Source organism: Dermacentor variabilis, chromosome 4, assembly GCF_050947875.1.
Source record: "Dermacentor variabilis isolate Ectoservices chromosome 4, ASM5094787v1, whole genome shotgun sequence".
Lineage (NCBI taxonomy): Eukaryota > Metazoa > Arthropoda > Arachnida > Ixodida > Ixodidae > Dermacentor > Dermacentor variabilis.
Genome location: NC_134571.1, coordinates 59,763,220 through 59,782,849, shown reverse-complemented (window position 1 = coordinate 59,782,849; position 19,630 = coordinate 59,763,220). Strand labels below are relative to the sequence as shown.

The following is a 19,630-nucleotide window of genomic DNA, read 5'->3' as shown; positions in this document are numbered from 1 at the left end:
CTGAATTATACGTGCGGCGGGGATTCACTGTGCGTCTGAAATTTAATAGCTGAAGATTTCTTAAGGAAATACTAATTTCGTTGCAAAAGGGGTGTACTGTCGCATAAAAATATACACAGTGACATCGAACTTATGGCACCAAGTCAGTTACAATAAACAAGGTGCCAAGTTTACTTTCTCTCGTGGCACTCTTTAGCCTGCGAACAGAACAATTTTGCTTGCAGTGAATGACGTTGCTTTTATGTTGTATTCCTAATCTGGCAGGTATTTGCGGTGCTTGAAATGGAGAAGATCCACTTCTTCAAAGCATCACTAGAATATGTACTGCTCCTTCAGAAAGTTCAAGAACGCAAGAAGACCGAATTCGTCGAAACGGTCAGTTAGTCATGACTGTTTACGTTTCATGCATGTTGTAGCCCACGTGTTAATGCTCGGGTACCGATTGTTTATTCTTCTCTTAATTGGCAGATACTGAGGTTTATGTACGGCTGGCTGACCTTCTATCACCAAGGTCTGTACTACATTGTTCTTGGTTTAAATAACTTTAATTTGTATCTTTCATTTGGTGCTAAAGTAAGTACATCAGTGTTTAGAGCAGTTCTCAAGCAATGCAAAGTTGCTTTGAAAATTCTTGTATGACATTTTGCTGCTCCTAGTTCAGTCTTGTTGCAGCTATTGTGTCTGGATGCAGTCACCAATACATGCTTTTAATTTAATGGCACAATGATCAAACTCCCATTTTCTATTCTTTCCCCCATCCTCTTTCATTTGATGCAGGCAGTTATTGTGTCTCTTTTAGTGGCGTTTATCACGTTTCCTTTGATTCTAGTTCGTTTTTCGCCTGTATTATTGGTAATAATCAAAAGCTCATTGTGGACTCTAAAATTTAGATTTTATAAATTCGTGTTTACGAAGCAGCCATTGTAAAGGTAAAAGTTGTCTTTTTCACCACAATCACCTCAACACCCAACGAAAAGGAGTAGTACGTTGCTAAAGGTGATGTGCCTTATAGCAGCAAATATTTCCAGCTCCTTACTTTGGTCATGTTTGCACATACTTATTAACAACATAACAAGGGAATGTTGTACAAACTGTATCTCTTTGAGTGCCTTTAATGTCAAAGTAGATTCATCTGTTTGTTTCATCACTGACCTACTTCAGGCCATGAGGTAGCCAAGGAGTTCAACAGCTTCAACACAGACCTGCAGGTTCGGCTTCAGAAGGTGAGCTAGCACTGACAAACACTCTTTGTTTCACGATAATACCAAGGGCCAATTTGACCAGCAAAAAAAGAAAAGTAGTTTAATGTAGTATTAGGTGTAATATTACGTTGAAGGATTGATAGAGTTCTATTGCCAGTTCTATTGTAATGGCATTTCGCCTACAAAAGCACAGAATACTGAAAGTAGGGTGTAAGAAGGCACAAGTCAATATAAAATTCCAAAATATGAGTGAAAGAAAAAAATATCTCTCAACTCAAACTTTGGGGACTTTCATTATTGAATTTCACTCCACATTAACATTATTTCATACAGTCAAATGCTACAATGCAACACACATACTTGGAAGAAATAGGCGAGCCATGATGGCCAAATCAGACTCACATCAGTGCCAACAAAATCAAAATACTTACTTTATTGACTTCAGAGCACTAGCGTGCATCATTAAGGGTAACCAATAGCTACAAGAGAGATGCAAATTAACACACATATCCAGGCAAAGTAGACAGGACAAGCACTTTGTTTCACCAACTAGCACAACAAGAAGTATTCCTGGTGAGATAACCAAGCATGCAAGTTGGGGCTCACATGGACACTGTTATTTCTACTGCTTATGAGAAGCCCCACATGAACTTGGAACTAGGTAAAATAATTGGATAGAGCAAATGATCTAGAATTAAGAATTCTACATGCATTTAATCAGTTTGCTTTTTATGTCTTAACAGCAGTCAGAACCTTAGCTTCTTTTTTTTTTCATCTTTACTCACAAAACAGACAAACCTGTATCCATAAGTGGCTGTATTTTGTTCAGTATCAGTGATGTCACCAGCAAAAAAGCAAGAAACTGTTTGCTCTGATGTTACGTACAAGCCTTCTTACGTCTTCACGCAGATAATTCAGTTACCCTATCACCATAGACTTAGAACGACAGAAAGCTGAGCTAGTTGGTAAGGATTCATTATGCAAAATAGAAGTGAGGCGTGCAGACAGGACACAAGAGTAGAGAAGTGGACAACACGAACGCCGACTATAGACTTGTGGTAAATATCCCCTGAACTGCATAAAAGAACGAAATTATACTTTGATGTCCGAACTTGTGTGTATGGAATCTGTGTTTGCACAGGAACACGACATACAAGTTGGAACAATAACATGAGGTGTGCACGGAATATTCACCTGCTTGCTCTTACATGCAGGGTATGCAGAAAAGAACAAATTAGTGTGGCTCTGTGATTATCGTCATTTTCGCAGATTGTCTCTGTAGTGATTGGAATGCAAACACATAGAGAGTCTCATAACTTTGATAAATTGTCTTTATACATGTATGAAAGTCTGGTAACCTATCTCTTTATTTTTCATTTTTCTGTCCACTAAGTGAAGCTGTGTTAATGTGACTTGTTCTTGTCCCATGCGTGACTGCAGACAAGGGAGAACTTTGAAGCAACACACAGTGAAGCAGAACACTTGATGAAGAAAATGTTGGAGGTGCGTACAACGGTAATGCTCGCTGCTTCATCCATCCCATGTCATGCACATTGCTTTAGATGCACGACCTTGTGGTTTGTCTTGATGAAGTGTGAGTTTTGAGCCAACTTTATATTCTTTTTGTTTTTTAACTTGCATATCAAATCATGATTTTCTGGCATTTCCTGCCTTCATTTGTCATGCTTGTTTGATTCAAAGTGAATGCCACAGGGGTGCAGTGAATGCCATTCATTATATAGCAGTTGCAGCAGAGTAGGCACTGTGTATTCAGAAAAAGAATCTAATCACATTCTCGTAATTTAGTCAAATAACCTGGCTATGACTTCTGTACAAACTAAGGATCAGTGAATCTCATTGGATTTTAATTTTGGGCAGAAAGATACAGAAACTGTGTTTGCATAACAACCTCCCCGAGGATGAATTGCATGTTCTGGTGGCCTTTTACACTGTAGTGCAGAACACTTGTGCTTTGGCTGTTATTTAGTTGCACTTTATCATCTCTGTGCGAGATAATATTGTACTTGCATTAGACTTTTTTTTATCTCAGACAGTTTGTTACTGAATGTTTGTATTGATGAACATCAAAATTAAAATTTTAAGTGAATGCGTAAAAACATAGTGAAAGCTTACTGCCTGCACAACTAAGAATCTTGCACAACTTAGAATTGTCATTTTGCACCATGCATATGTAATGTTTACTACTGCATACTTCATCATTTATCACATTTTTGCATTTTGTGATTCATTTTCATTTGTTCAAACACATTTCACCTCATGCAAAACTTTTTATTACTTTGTCAATATTTTGCTTGTTCTTAATTTTGCATGCTCGTGACTGTTCAATGATGCGCAGGCTTTTTTAAATTTCTTTTGTTATCCACTGCATTGTTTTAAGAATATTTCATTTCTGTTATTGTTATTTACAATGTTTGTTTACTGCATGTCTGCTGAAAACAAAACAGATCAGTTAGCCTTTTTCCTGCTTGATTAATTGTACTGATGAATGATAAAGATATGCTGATGGAGGCAAAACTGTCCCATTTTAATTACAGTGTTGCAAAATTGTCATAAGGTAGCTTTTGTCTCTTTTGGCTTCATTCACTAAAAAAAGTGCTCAACAGTCCAGCACATTGCTTTCAAAGTGCAGAAAAAAATTCAACTCATTCTGCCATTTTATTTGTTTCAGTGAACAGAATTACCTTAAGTAAGCACAAATGAAGGTGAAAGCACTAAGTTTCATATAAGCATACATGCCTGATTTTTTTGTTTTGTTCAGTCTGTGTGACATGCTTTAGAGCTGTGGCACCTGCTCCTCTATGTTGCTTTCACTTTGTGGCATCCTCGTTGTCAGTATTCAGTAGGGCAGGCTCATAATGCTAGTGTCAGTAGCCTCTTGCTTGGGCTACGGTTGATAGTCAGACTCTTGGAGCAGTGAAAAAGAATGTTTATCTTGACCAATTGGCACAGGGCATCTAATTGAAGAATAAAAATAATTGGGGCACATTTGGGCAGGAACTCCAAAGTTGCAAATAGCATATTGCCAATATCCTTCAAGAAAAAGACCATATAATCACCATATTCTGCCAGTACCAACAAATGTGGCTGAAACCTTAAGGCCAACAAACTCTGAAGGAAACGTGTACTGAGCAGTGGGAAGGCAGTGTTTAAGGTATATAAAGGAGGTGGTATGAGATGAAACTTCAAGCATGAATGTTATTTACTTCAAATTAAGAAGAAACAGAGTTGGGCAACTCATTTTAATGCAAAGAACAGATAACTAGAGGTGTAGAGAGCAACACAATCAGTAGTAAACTAAGGGAAACATAGTCAAAGTTGATGTTTGAAGAGTCGCGTGAAAACCTACGGGGGACAAAAGAAAAATACAGAATGACGCAATGTTGTTTTGTGTCTTCTTTTCATCTTGTGTAGATTTTCATGCTACCCTTCAAACACTAATCAGTACCAACTTGCCCAGTTTACGATACTACTATGTCAAGGTTGTCAGGTAGTTAGATGGAGCGATGAGGCTGGGAAATTTGCAGGAGTAAAATCGGTTCACTTGGTGCAGGGCAGGGAGGATCGAATACCTCAGGGAGAGGCCTTCGCCCTGCAGTGGACCTAAATAGCAGCCATGCCCTCCTAGTTTGCATTATGCTTGTGTATGTGCCTGTACAGCTGCTGCCATGCATGTGAATGTATGCTAGGGGTGTTGTGCACAAATACTACCTCGGTGTGTGTGTTTGTGTGTGCATGTGTTCTTTTTCTTTTGTTCTTTTTGGCTCACGCACTTGGCCTGCCGTGTGGAACCCTCCTGATCCTTCCCTCAGAAGCCCCAGGACTCTGGTTGCCTAAACAAAATGTATACTAGGCAAGGTTACCTCTTCCTCATGGAAAAAAGTGAGTCCTTTGTCAAGTCTGCACTTGGATGGCTTCCAAGGCAATACCACTGTTACTATGATGGGTACCACTGGGTTTACTGCTTATGTCATTACATGTATGTATTGACAGCAGCATTTTACCAGTACTTTTGCCCAGGGTTTAGACTTGGAGGCTGACAAAAAGATACTCAAAAGTGAGAATGGTGGAATGAGTCAGGGAAAAGGAAAGGATGCCACTAACATTTAATGGTAGGATGCAAGCTGGTAATAAGCTTTATAATTATTAGTTGCATAGCTTGATAATTTGTAGACCTGGACACTAGTATTGAATTGCCATTTTTATTCAGCAGTTAATCAAACATCTATTAGTGTTAATTTACATGCAAAACATCTAAAAAGAAAGGTAAGACTTACACACTAGTGTATGCAGTTATTCTTACTTTCAACACTGTGGATAAAATGGCATTTACAAAACAGCCACCTTCTAATTGTTCCTTGCTAGTGCTTTACACGTATAGTTTACACTATTAAGCTCTTTGAAAGTTCTGCTGAAATGTGAAAATTACAAAATACCTCGCTACACCAGGGAAGTAGTGTGTTTACATGGAACCTATCCCAAGACAAGCATTAGCAGAATTTTAATTAACATTTGACTTGCATGGCTTCATTTGATGAAATAGTTAAAAAACATTAAATATACCTAATGCATTAACAATACCTTTCTTGGTCCTTTCTCCTGCATAATGTTCTGTCTAAAATGAAGTGACAGAAAAGGTAAGCAAGACATGTGATACATTGAAAACAAAACCGGTGGTCTCAGTGTCACAAAATTTCTACGAAGGGAAGGGAATTTCGTTGCGGCTGGCATAAAATCTGGTGGAGTTAGTGAGATCAAGAAATCAACAAGTATAGCTAATGAAAAACACACATTGAAAAATGCAACATGTGTATAGGAGCAACTTTTTGAAAGGGCAAATATCTACAATTTAATATGACGCAAAGAGGAAGGAGTGTTAATATATAATTTCTGTTAATACATCCTCAGACATTTTGAAGAACCTTCACTCACGTGGTTTCAAATAAAAAAGGCTGTTATCTTTTTTGATGCAGGACACATTACAACAATATGGAACAAGCACTACTGTCAATACCAGAAGGAAAACCGCAAGTTCACCATGATACCGTACTCCCAGACAGTGGGCAAAATTGTAAGTGCTCGCCGGCTTCATTTTTGCCGCGTGTATGTTATTGTTTTTCTCTTGAGCCACTGAATTTGTTGAACTGGTAAGTTGCTGCTGTAATTGGCTCACAGATGCTGCACCCTGTGGTTTATATTATCTAGCATCCTTGTTTGCATGCCGACCCTTACATTGTGTTCACTTTGTACTTTGTGGGGTGTTTCAGACAACAACAGACACCTTCTGCCTCAAAGAATGCATCAGGTAATACACTAAACTTTTTTTAACAAGCGTGGATAATGTTTTAATGTGGGATTTACCTTTAATAGTTACACCAGATACCTTGGTTTGCATTTCTGTAGCTGTGCTTTATTTGCAATTCATTTGAAACTTTTATTTATGACAGCGATAACATTTTTAATTATAATCAAAAGAAATGTTTAAAGTACATAATATAAAATATATATAAAGCACAGTGTTTTTACTGGCTTTGTTGTGTTTAGTATATTCTTTTGCTTTGATTGTCGTTAGTGTAGCTTCAGTTTGACGTGCATGTATTAACCCTTACTGTAAATAATCTAGTACAAACAGACCTGAAGCCTGAGAATTTACAGGTACCACCGATGATCGGAGATTCATAGCTAGTGGATTAGCTGAACCGAACAACTTTTGCCTTCACATGTGTGTGCTAAGCCATCGCAAATCACTGTTCTGTATACAGGGTGTCCCACCTAAATTTAGCCAAACCTTAAGAATATGCAAATTCCACATGGCTGGACAGAACCAAGGTAACATTGTTTGCCATCGCTTGGAGATTATTTCTTGCATTCTTCCTAATTACATAATTAGTCTTCATTCATTAATTGACATCTCAAACATTATAACTTGAGCAAAAGTGTCAGTGAGAAAATTGTAGAGCAACATGAAAAACTCCCGATACAACTTTCTGTTGCATAAAAGTTTTTTTTTTTTTTAGCATGAAAGAAGCCCGCGAATACACACAAAGTGCCTCGAGTGACCAGTCACACAACAATTTCGCACATAAACAGATCAAGACAGCCGATTCAGAACAGCGTCGTGAGTTTCTGTGAAGCTAAATGCACGGAATAGTGAGCGCAAGTGTCATATTCCTTCATTTGTGATAAATATTCTTGAATGGCTCGCTTTGAGATTCTTGGCAAATTTTCACATGACTACTAACTGATAGAGAAATATTGGGAGCTGGTGAGAGTACCAAGTGGGTAGAGAGCTACAGCGTGACGGTTAGGTCACACCTGACTCCTAGCAGGCAACCCTGTGTGGACCATAAATGACATGGATGTTACTGAAGTTGCTTTATGAACTGTACATCTTCAGGACATGTTTTGTGCTATGTCAATGGCTGTAATAACCCACTGCGGTGACTCGGTGTTTGTGGTGTTCTGAGCAAGAAGGCATGGCTTCCATGCTCAATCGTATTCCGATGAGCACAGAATTAAAAATGCACGTGCGCTTAGAATTTGGTGTACGTTAAAGAATTCCAAGGTGTTCAATATTAATCCGAAGCAGCCAACTGTGGCATTCTTCATAGCTTACTGTGCAGCGTCTGGGTAATAAACCGCACAATTTTTTTTTTATCAGCTCTAATATAGAGCAATGGTTGGCTTGCTTACACATACTTTCAGTTGACTAGAACGCTTCTGGAAAAGCTCTACACTATCAACAAATATTCTCTTGTATTCACAGAAACAGCATGAGATTGACAGTTAAATAAATAAATCTTAATGTTATCTTGACAGAAAGATCTGGCAAAGCAATTTGATGTAATGCTCTGCAGCAGTAACTGTCAACAAGTACTGTACATACGCTCCAAGTGTTCAAACACTGTTGTAGATTTCTCACTTATATTTAAACATGCAAAACAGTTTAGTTCATAAGTATGTGCTTCACTTCTTCATTCTTGTTAATACAGTCTTTTACTATAAAGCTTCTGGGATGATGCACAGTCCTGTCATTGTGTGATGTTTGCCTGGCCTTGGAAATTGGTGATACTTGACACAGGCACTCTGCTGGTGCTGTGTTGTGATACTTTGAGGCTGTGCAGATGAAGGCCATGCTGCACCCCTTTGCAGTTGACATTGTCTTTATGTTCGATCAGCATGCACCTAACCCTGCAGAAAAATGTTAATTGCATTCTCATAATTTTGTGATGTATTTGCATGGGGGCATGCAAACATTTATTTCATTGTCAGTTCTGTCATTTCTGTACGAATACTAGCAGAGGAAATATGGAATTATGAGAAAACTCGTATATAGCCTTTTTACTTAGAAAATGCTGACAACAGTGGTTGAAATATGTTGTATGAAAATTCTTAACTGTCTTTAATTGAATATTCTTTTATTAGTTCCTTCGAGTGCTTTTTGGATTGTAGCTCTAGCGGCAGTTGAGTGTTGCATATGTTCTTTATACTCTCTTTTTTTTTAGACGGATGAATGACAGCATAGACAAGCGCTTTTGCTTTGACTTGACAGCATCAGATCGTCCCGGCTTGACATACACATTCCAGGCGCTGAGCGAAGACGATTGCAAACAGTGGCTCAATGCCATGGATGGCAGGGAACCTGTGAGTCACCTAGCTCTTGTTCCACTTGAAGGAAGTCAGAAACACTAGAAATCTGGGTCACAGACATGAGGGTAACATCAAAGAACGCAGCACCAACTTATCCCTAGGTCCCTTTGTTTTTGGGTAAAACCCAATAATGCCAGATTTTTGTATGCCAAACAAAATTTCTGAATACAAGTTAACCCCAATTTCTCCCCGATGTTTGCCCTTTCATAAACGGTAATAATAAATGCAGGTGTTACCTGCCTTGGTGGCGGAGTGGCTTTGCATTTCGCTGCTAAGCCTATGAATGTGCCAGCCATGGGGGGACCATATTTCGATGAGGACAAAATGCAAAAGCACCTGTGTATTGTGCATTGAGTGCACGTTTAAAAAAAAACCAGGTGGTCAAAATTAATCTGGAGTCCCCATTGCACCGTGTCTCCTAATCATATCATGGTTTTGGCACATAAAACACCTGATTTAATTTAACACAGGTGTTACAAACCTAATGAACGCTGCCCACCTTTTTACAAGTGGTCTAGATATATTGTATTATACATCGATATTATTACTGCATGAATGTGGTGTATCTTTCATTTTTACCTAACACTGACGCTAACACCGGCATATATAAAAATACGCATTCAGCACCTGCCAGGGCATTGAGTGATTGAAAGCTTGTTGCTTTTAGTAGCCGTGTTTACAAAAATATGACGAGATATTACACTGCAATTCCCACACATTGCATACCTGAAAACAGCAGTAATGTGCTAGGAAGCAAATTAATACAGTGCTGATGATCTTCTGCATTGTGAACAGTAACATTGACATTAAAAGGTTGTTTCCCCAGCTACATTATGTTCAAAGAAGAGTGGCTGACTTGTCTAGCTGATATTTCATTGATTTTTTTTGCTAGAGCATATATTGGGAACCAGTAAAACAGGGTGACAACAGACAAGCATGAAAGGCCTGACAGGTCTGAGATGGACACATAAATGGTTCCAGTGTGTATGATAACGTATGTCAGCAAGGGCTTATACAAAGCATCACACCTCCTGTAAAGCATGCTTGTGTGCACTACTTTTTGTATTATTTTTTTTTTTTCGCTTTGTTAAAATAGTGAAGAGAAGAAAGTAAGCAAGGGGATCCCCAAACCCATCCTCATTTGTTGTTCTTGTTCATATGGTTTCTTTTAAATGTATCAATAATGCCCGACAATGTGGATTTGTAATGACAAGTTCGTGACATGATTTGCTAGCACGAGAGCTCATGTGTGACGTTCCCCTCCTCTCTCTCTTGCCCCTCCCCACAAATCAGTTGTATGAGAGCAGGTGCCCTTTCCATCAGCACCTTTTATTTATTTATTTATTTATTTATTTATTTATTTATTTCATGTACTTTCAAGGCCTGAAGGCGTTACAGAAAGGAGTGGAGTCAAAACAAGAAGTAATGCAGTAAAAATACAAACAAAAAGTGTTAACAAAAAATATTAACAAAAGGCATTCTGAACAGCGGCCTTGAAGTTGGTAGAGTCGGTGATGAGTGCAATTGATGCTGGAAGTCCTTGTATTGCAAGTCCCATCATCGACCACTCCCAACCATGAAAACAGGCAAAAAGGGCAAAGAAAGCAATTTGCTTTAAAAAAAGTACTTTCAGTACTAGACACCCTGCATTGATTACAATTTAATTTATTCTTGAAGTGCAGTAATTGAGGTTACACACTTTGACACAGAGCGTGAGTTCAATGAACGTGCTCGCTGGTTTTGCAGAGAGTTTCGCTAGGTCTTCTCAAGCCTGACAGGCTGCAAATGGCACTAATGGCAAAGTGGTCTTGCTCGAAGTGACACTAAATTTGCCTGTCTGACTTGGCCAGCCAACTGTGAGGAAACAATGTCCACCGTGGTGGCTTGGTGGCTGTAGCATTCTGCTACAGAGCTCAAGGTCGCAGGTGTGCTTCCCAACCAACACCACCACCACACTCCAATGGGGACTTATTGCAAACATGCTCGTGCACCGTGCTTTGTTTTCAACTTAAAGAATTTCAGGTGGTCCAAATTAATCCACAGCCCTCCACTACATTGTCTCTCATAACCTGCGTGTTGCTTTCCATCACTAAATTACTCATTCAGTCACCATATCAATCAATCAATCAATCAATCAGAAAATGATAACAAAACATTGGATGTGGTGTGCAGTAGGTTCAGATGTGCCTGCTAATCGGGGTTCACGAAAAGGTCAGAAACAAGAGTTTAAATTGACGTTGCCAGGTCATCCTGTCAACAAATTATGAAGCAATTTACTTAACACTGTATTAGCAGCACAGGTTACAGATGTTGCTTTGGTATTGATTTGCTTTACAACTCTTGTGCAGTTTATTGTTGTGTGCTACTTGGAAATGTTTGTGTGAATGTTATTGGCTGCACCAGACAAGGCCTCGTTTTGTTTTTGCAGACAACTGCACCACCAGGACGAGCCGCACGGCAGGAAGGATGTGAGTAGCACTAGCTTTCTCTTTTTTTTTTTTTACTTAATGTAGAAAAATGTAATAACAAGCAGTTGCTTGATTCATCCAGGGCTTTGGCAAATGTAGCTCACCTGCACAATTTTATTGATACTATTTGTTTTTGTATGAGTACAGCTCGCCCATCGTAGCTGTGCCTGCTTGTCATGTTTCACACGTGAAAACACATGAACTCTTTGGTCACACATGAACCCTTTGGTTCCGTTCATTGATCACAGGTAGCAACATTATAGTGTCAGCACAAAAATTTAGAGGGAAATGTTAGCAGGACGCAACTGCTTCATGTTGCAGCCTGCCAGTATGTGATGCGCCCTCAACAATAACAAATACTAAAGGGTAATAAATCTGTGGCTATGTGCCGTTGCACTCCTAGTGATTCCGAATTGCAGGTTTGATACTAAAGTGAAAAACACAGAATCATAGCATGCAGTGAGGCAAAGCAAAGCCAGTACTTGTATCAACACACCGACTGAATTTCACTCTATTATCTCCTCAGTAAATTGCACTTCTGCAGCTTTGTCTGTAATGCTGTCAGCCTTCAAAACACAAAATCATTATTTTGGTCGCAGGCATGAGAAAAAAAGCATGGCAGGGCTTGCTTAGTGATTAACATAATCAACCAGGCTGGACTGCATCGGCTGTAATCTCTGTGGAGGCTTTACGGTTTGAACAGATGTTCCACCCTTAAGGTGGACCCAGGTAGCTCTGAACTCATTTATGCTCCTGACTTGATGCTTTGTCTCTCATTTTCTTAGCACTTTACTCCTTTTGTTTTCGTAAAGCATGTTCCCTCACTGTGTGCCTCATGCAGGATACTCTCCTCCTTTCTATGTGGGGGCTGTCAACTCTCTGGTACGCCTTCGCCAGGTCTGCCCCGACATAAATATAGTCTCCACTCCACTTAAACTACCATATTTACTCGAATGTAGGTCGAGCGCTATATATTGAACTTGCAGAGAGTTAAAAAATAATAATTCCAATACAGGTCGACTCATATATTTCTATAAGAAACAGAAGCCTTGAACATTACGCACCTTTATTTACCGTAAGCTTGGCTGCTAAATCTCGCTAGTCAATGCCACAAGCTGTATCCTTGGCACCCCAAACAATGTCGTCTTCGGTGCCGTCGAATGCATTGAATAACATGGCTATTATGTGTTATTGTTTTAATTATTTACCTCATCTAGTAGTCGCTGTAGTCCTTCAGCAGTTATCTTTAGTGTAACCATGGTTGCCATTCTAAATTCATTATGTGTATTTCAAGGATTGCCCATTGTCAGTGAATGAAAAAATCTAATAAAACGCTGATTTTTTGCTTGCAGGCCTGCTAGATGAAACTGGCTTTGCATTTGTCCGGAGCTGCATTGAAGCTATAGAGGCAAGGGGCTTGGAAGATCAGGGCCTCTATCGAATTGTGGGTGTGAATTCAAAGGTTACCAAGCTCACACAGATGGCATTTGGTGAGACTTCTTGTTCTTCATAAGCTCTAATTTTGCTAGAAGTACTGGAATACCGGTTCTGGATGTCATGTTTGTGCAGTGCAAAAAAGTGTGAGGTTAATATAAATTTCACATACATGCTGTTACTTGTATTTGATTACCTTTGGCTGAAGGGCAACATAGCTTTTACAGATCACAATGTCCAGTTAATTAAACATTCCCGTAATTATGTCTCAATTACCATGAAATTGTAGTACTTCAGAAGAAGGCATGCTGCACTTAAGTGGCCCTGCACCAGGGCAGACAGACAACCGAGTAGTGCAAATATAACGCGAGGGTGATCATGTCTGCAAAGTATCAAGTCTGCAAAGCATTGCACTGCTCTTGGAGAGTCAGCTCTCCTGTTTCCCCATGAACAGTGATAACATTACACGAATGGCATTTCCATGTCACATGAATGCTGCCTGCAGTATATGAATAGCCAACAGCAGTACAAGCAACTCGCCGATTTCCGTAAAGCACAGAATGCACAAGGAGGCCACTTTCCCTCCTCGCACCATGTCCTTGTAACATTTCATTTGCTCCGCTCTCAGCTACTATTAAACCCTTTTCAAAAATTGTTGCAATAGAACACTCCTTGGACAGTGCTACATCTTCTAGTGAAAAACCTAAATATCTTACAAGGGCTGCTAAGAGGGGCCTTTAACATTTGTACCTACATTATTCAGTTTGAGGTTATAGTTTAGGAGTTGTGCGCACGATTTCTTGCTTGAATCTAAAAGAGGCAGTTGAAGCTATTACTTACTTTGTTGCATGACTTGGAAGTTCCGCAGCATTTTTTTGCAGCCTTTAAAACTTGTACATTCATCATTCCAGTCTGTATTTTTTCGTTTGGTGAAAGAGTGATAAGAGAGTAGTGTGGACCATAACTTAATAAAGTTTGTAAGAAATTGAAAAGAAATGAATGTCAAATTTTCAGTAATATGTGTTTAAACCACATGTAAAATGCCAGCGTTACGCTAGTTGAAGTTCTTCTTCCATTTCTTTCTTTCTTTCTTTCGTTTTATATGACGAATTGTGCTTTTTGCAGCACGCAGTACAGAGTGGACCAACAACTTGACCAGCAGCTTGATGTGTTTTCTTAGTTTATCATTTATATTGGTGCTTTCGTTTTTTGCACTCTGCAGACCCAAAACGAACGGAAAACCCTGATTTCATGAACTCCGAGGAGTGGGAGGTCAAGACAATTACGAGTGCGCTTAAGAATTATTTCAGGTAAGTGTATTGCAATGCCTGCTATGCACGTGCTGGACTTGTAGTGTAGACCTACCTGCTTGGGCATGTTAGCAGAGCAAATGGCTCTATGTGCTAATGCTTAATATCATAGTTTTGCATTCATGGGGGCTTTCAGCAGAGGGTGAACAATTATTGAGATCTAGTGGCCAGTTTCTCTGTACCAGTTATACGAACAGTAGGGACATATCCTGAAATGCGGAAATGTTTTGGCACCGCTATTGTTTCATAGGGAATGGCCTGGCCTAGTTGCCACAGCACAGGGAGTTTTGCAACTCTTACCATTATTAAGCATCGAAATTGATTGCCTTCATGAAACCTAAAGTTCTGCATACTGTTGGATCTTATTCTGCAGTCACACTTGTGAGGCTATGGTAGTTAATTTTTAGGGCTTAACAGTATATATCATAACTGTGACATGGGAGCTCATACTAACATGCCATACACTGACGTATAAACAGTCACCTTTCAAATATGCCTTTGCAGTTATCAAGCATCATCATGTTATTCAGTAGAATTTCAGATATCCTTTGTCTCTTTTGAAATGTTACAAAATTTTGCTGTTTTTTTTTTTCGTTGAGACAAGCAAAAGAACATTATGCAACTTTTCAAGTTTCACGTAAAAATCTGTAGTGTTGATAGGTCTGTGATATATTCATTAAAAGTACTTTATAATGCTGTCTTGTACTTCATTTCACCTAGGCACTTATTCTCAAACTGTGATTTTCTGAGAACTCTCGCACTACAGCTTTTATTTATTTTAGAAAATTCTCTTAAGGTGTTGACAGCTCTTTTTATTTAACATATGCCCCATACCAGTATGTTGTTTTCTCTTGGCTACATGCCATGCTGTGACCTGCTGCTTTTTAAGCGCTTTGTTTCCTTCACCTCTGCCTGAAATTTGCAAAAAGCAAATACAGTGATGTGTTCCTGTATGCCAGGACAATGCCACCAATTGATTGAGCATCGTGTGACGCATCCCATAGCCAATAATTTCCTGTGCCTCCTTTCAGAAACCTGCCTGAACCACTGATGACGTTTCGTTTGCACACTGCCTTTATTAGCGCAGCGAGTAAGTCCCCTTGCTCTGCATTAACAAACCCGCTGCTGGCTGCACACAGCTCAGCCTGTGCCTGCATCATGCAGGGCTGTAGTGCTTCAGAGAGTCCCCATTGCAGGCTGCATTCTCTGGCGCAGTGTTTCTCAAACTTTAGTCTGCAGGCTCCCAGAAGTTGCCGAGACAATTCTAGGGCATTCACAGGGGACCTATTACAGAGACGCGCCATTGACAGGCATTGTCTATCAAAGGCAGAGCAAAACAAAACTTGCAATTACCATATTTTTGCATGTATGACCCACATTAAATGTTCGGAAAGTTTAGTAAGTTTAACTCTTTCTTTGTTGCTGAGTATATATAGTAGTCACTGGAATTTGTACCAGCATAGCCAATGACAAGTGTAGTCATAAAAAAAAGGGCCTCTCAATGTGGACCAGTGACAAGCATATTCGTCAGCTTGCTTCTAGCTGCAGCTTTCAATGCTACTAGGTGGCTGCACTTACCATTGCTAGTGGATTTGTGTGTAGTATTCCTCTTTATTATGGACTGCTTAAATGCTTGCATTGGAAACATGGCTGCCTGCGCAGCACATTTCTGAGAAATTTCTGGGAAATTTGGTACTGCTATTTTCATCTATTTTTGCTATATGGAAAGTGTTAAGTACAAAGTGGGGTGGGGTGGCAAGGGCCATTGTGCTAGTCCAAGCACAATGGTGTGCGCATTTTTTTTAAAAGCGTGCATACAAAGCATGCATACGAACCATGCTTTTCTTTGCATGCTTTTTGGCATTTAAGGTTAGTGCAGGATCCATAGAGAGACCACGACAAAAGTTTGAGAACCACTTGTCTACTGAAATGATGGTTCATAAGCCTTGACTTATTAATGCTGCAGAGAGTTCTAATTATAGTTTGGTACACCAGTGATGAATAGTTCATGTAACCTCAGATGAGACCTCCATGCATTTTTCAGCATTGTTAATTGCGCCAGCACTGAATTAGTTATGCATGACACATTGTAATGCCCTGCACTGTCTGTCTGTTGCTGTGCTGAGGCTGTTTTTTGCATGCCTTTTGCAGGCAACTTTTAGAATACTTACACACAATAAATCTAATTTGTTTGCTCTTTGCTAGTGCAAGAGTTGCAGGACATACTACTGCAGTCTGCCATTATGTGTCATAGTATTCTTTCTGTAGTTTCTAGTGGTCTGGTGCTCATCTATAAATTGTAAGTTGTGATTGTTTGTAAATTAAGTTGTGATGTTGTTCTCAGAGTAACCTATGGAAACATTCACATTGCAAGCAATTAGTACCACTTTCTGATGCACAGAAGTGCTTTGCACTTCTTTTACCAAAATTGTATGTAAATATGTAAATATTGCATATTTTAAAATCTAGGAAATGTAGTGACAAACTGACATTCTCATTTTTTTTAATTAAGAGTTTATTTTATGGCTTCGTTAAATAGTCTGGAATTTCATAGTGTTATGCAAGGTGACAAGCAAGGTGGAGAGGTTCTGTGGCAAGTGTCTGGTCACTGTAAACCCATGTAGTATTAAGATCGTGTTTCAATTTTCAGTAACCTGAGATTAGGCTTGCCACGGTGGCTCAGGGGTTACTGTATAATTGAACTGCTGAGCAAGTCACAACCTCTCCAAGTGCACCAAATATCCTGGTGTAGCACCAGAACATTTGCAATTAATAACTTAATTAAGTAGACATGAACTGTTCTTGCATGTATTCTTGCCTGCATGTATTACATGTATTCTGACGTACTAGTTCTGCGAAAACCCGCAAGGTGGAGAGAAGTAATTAATAGAGGGAAAATCAGACATCCACCCACCCGTTCGTAGCAATTGCTACAAAGGAAACCCATACGGGTTCCTGGAAAGAAAAGCCTCACAGTTGAAGAAAAATTCGCCCTGGTCCGAGACAAATTTTTCTTCAACTGTGAGGCTTTTCTTTCAAGGAACACATGGGTTTGCTTTGTAGCAATTGCTATGAACGGGTGGATGTCTGATTTTCCCTTTATTAATTACATGTATTCTGTGGGACTTGCTATATGCTGAGATGTCCATATGGATTGTGGGGCCATAACTTTTACTGAATTGCAATTTAGCACTGCACTGTAGTTTACAGTAAATACAGTAGGCTCCATTCAAAGTGAACATGGAGGCTGCTTGGAAACTTGTTCATCTAATCAAAATTTTGCTTAGAAGAATCTACTGAAGTTGTGGGAAAATGAATGAAAATAATTTGCTTTAGCTGCATCGCTTCAGGCTATTGAGCTGACTGTTCATTCTAGCGCAGTATGCTACTCAATAGAGTTCATAATAAAGGGAGTCTAATGTATTTCTCGTAGTCCATGTTTCACGCTCAAGTGTCCCACCTGACATGCCATTTTCTTGAACTTGGGTGTAGAACAAGAAAACAAGGCCAAGAGGACAGCAGCTATAGAAGAGCTAGTCTCTCAGCTGCCGCCTGATAATCAACGCATGGCTGCACTGCTGATACGACACTTGCAGAAGTAAGCTTGATTGGGTTATCAGTTTCCTCTTTGCTTTGATTCCTATTACTAAATGTAATAACGTCACACTCAAGACCAAATCCTAAGAAATAATATTAAACTCTTGACCAGCTCTTCATAATTACCAATGAATATTTAGTACCTGCCGTGGTTGCTTAGTGGCTATGGTGTTGCGCTGCTAAGCATGAGGTCACCACGGTGGCCACGTTTCGATAAAGGCGAAATGCAATAACACCAGTGGTACTTAGATTTAGGTGCACGTTAGAGAACCCCAGGCAGTAAAAATTTATCCGGGGTCCTCCACTATGGCATGCCTCATAATCAGATCATGGTATTGGCACATGAAACTCCATAATTTAAAAAGTAAGTAAATCAGTCAATCAATCAATATCTGTGAATTTCATAGGTTAGAATAACTCATCTAGTCAATTGTTGGACTTTTGTTGTTAATATTTTGTCACAGGTGTCTCCTTACCCAGTCACCATGTCAGTGAACTTTGTAGCAAAGGAACATTACAAATAATTAATTTCTATATTCATTTATACAATCAGTTCTGGTGTACATTGGGACAAAACACAGTGAGCAGGTTTTTTTATTGGACTTTGTTCATTGAAGATGCCGTGGAAGCATATGTAGTGTCATTTGATATTGAAGGCTGCAGGAAGGTTTGAAATCAAAATACAGCATTTTCAGCATGGCTTGTCACAGAATTATTGCACTATATTTGCTGTTCAATTTGATATCTTGTTTTCATTTGTGGTAGGTATCATTAGGACACAAAAGAAAATTATTAGGAAAACTAGGCTTTAAAATTTTGAAGGCTCATTTGATAAACAAGAAAAAGGTAAGAAAAAAAAAAAGACAGTGAGCTTCATAGGTTGTCGGGCCTAGTGTTTGTTCTGTTACTAAGTTTCGTGAATATAATGCAAAGTAGAACTTTTAATTACATGAGGTGTTCCTTCATGCTCATATTTTCATGCGCACACACGTAAAAATAAAGGCTTGTGTTGTAATCATTCAAATATGTACGATAAAGTGTGCTTTGATGCTAATTCACTGAAAGGGCATATTTTTGGGCTGTCAGGTGAAAGGATCGTAGGTCAGCAAACACTCACGAATCGACTCATTCAAACTCGTACCGACCTGCAAGTCTGAGTGAACATAGCCGCATTGCACTTTGGTCAGTTTCAATCCAAGTAAGCTTGGCTGTTTAGAATTCTAGTGAGTCTGAGCCTGAGTGAGCCCTAAGCAAAAAGTACATCTTGTGAGTGAGTAAGTTCTGTTTGCTTTCGTATGAAAAGGATGTAAATAAATTGTTTTGTATACTGCACATTTTCCTTCAATTTTCAGGGTCTCTGACTATGCATCATCGAATTTGATGACCGTGTCAAACCTGGGTGTTTGCTTTGGTCCAACATTACTTCGGCCAGAGGAGGAAACTATGGCAGCCATCATGGACATCAAGTTCTGCAATGTGGTTGTTGAAATCCTCATCGAAAACTGTGATAAGGTAAAGTTCAACCAGAAATTCATTCACAATTACAGCAAAGTAAGAACGTGGCAAAACTACTTATTTCTTAATATTGCAGCTCTTTCCCTTTCAATACAGATTGGTAGAATCTATACATTATTTGTTCCACTTCAGTGGCTAAAGGATGCCGAACAAAAATTTACAAACAATGCAACTTGATGAGTAAGTCTAGGGCCTTGGAAGACATTTGACAGGGTACAGTAGGGATACACATCATCATCATCATCAGCCTGGTCACGCCCACTGCAGGGCAAAGGCCTCTCCCACACTTCTCCAACAACCCCGGTCATGTACTAATTGTGGCCATGCCATGCCTGCAAACTTCTTAATCTCATCCGCCCACCTAACTTTCTGCCGCCCCCTGCTACGCTTCCCTTCCCTTGGGATCCAGTCCCTAACCCTTAATGACCATCGGTTA

The 19,630-nt window shown here is 39.4% G+C and overlaps 1 protein-coding gene across 4 annotated transcripts in view; it reads left to right on the top strand.

Annotated features, from left to right (window-relative positions):
• The window catches only part of Graf (GTPase regulator associated with FAK), a 57,734-nt gene that overhangs the window by 19,935 nt on the left and 18,169 nt on the right, over positions 1-19,630 (top strand). Inside the window, exons 6-19 of one of the 4 annotated variants that reach the window (XM_075689221.1) lie at positions 265-375; positions 469-511; positions 1,162-1,223; positions 2,643-2,705; positions 5,036-5,102; positions 6,194-6,291; positions 6,488-6,525; positions 8,726-8,864; positions 11,299-11,338; positions 12,691-12,828; positions 13,995-14,082; positions 15,114-15,172; positions 17,575-17,680; positions 19,032-19,191. In XM_075689221.1, coding sequence (XP_075545336.1) covers positions 265-375; positions 469-511; positions 1,162-1,223; positions 2,643-2,705; positions 5,036-5,102; positions 6,194-6,291; positions 6,488-6,525; positions 8,726-8,864; positions 11,299-11,338; positions 12,691-12,828; positions 13,995-14,082; positions 15,114-15,172; positions 17,575-17,680; positions 19,032-19,191 — 1,212 coding nt within the window. Of the gene's footprint in view, positions 1-264; positions 376-468; positions 512-1,161; positions 1,224-2,642; positions 2,718-5,032; positions 5,103-6,193; positions 6,292-6,487; positions 6,526-8,725; positions 8,865-11,298; positions 11,339-12,690; positions 12,829-13,994; positions 14,083-15,113; positions 15,173-17,574; positions 17,681-19,031; positions 19,192-19,630 lie in introns of all 4 variants that reach the window. The other 3 variants (XM_075689220.1, XM_075689219.1, XM_075689218.1) reach the window with 3 other exon arrangements.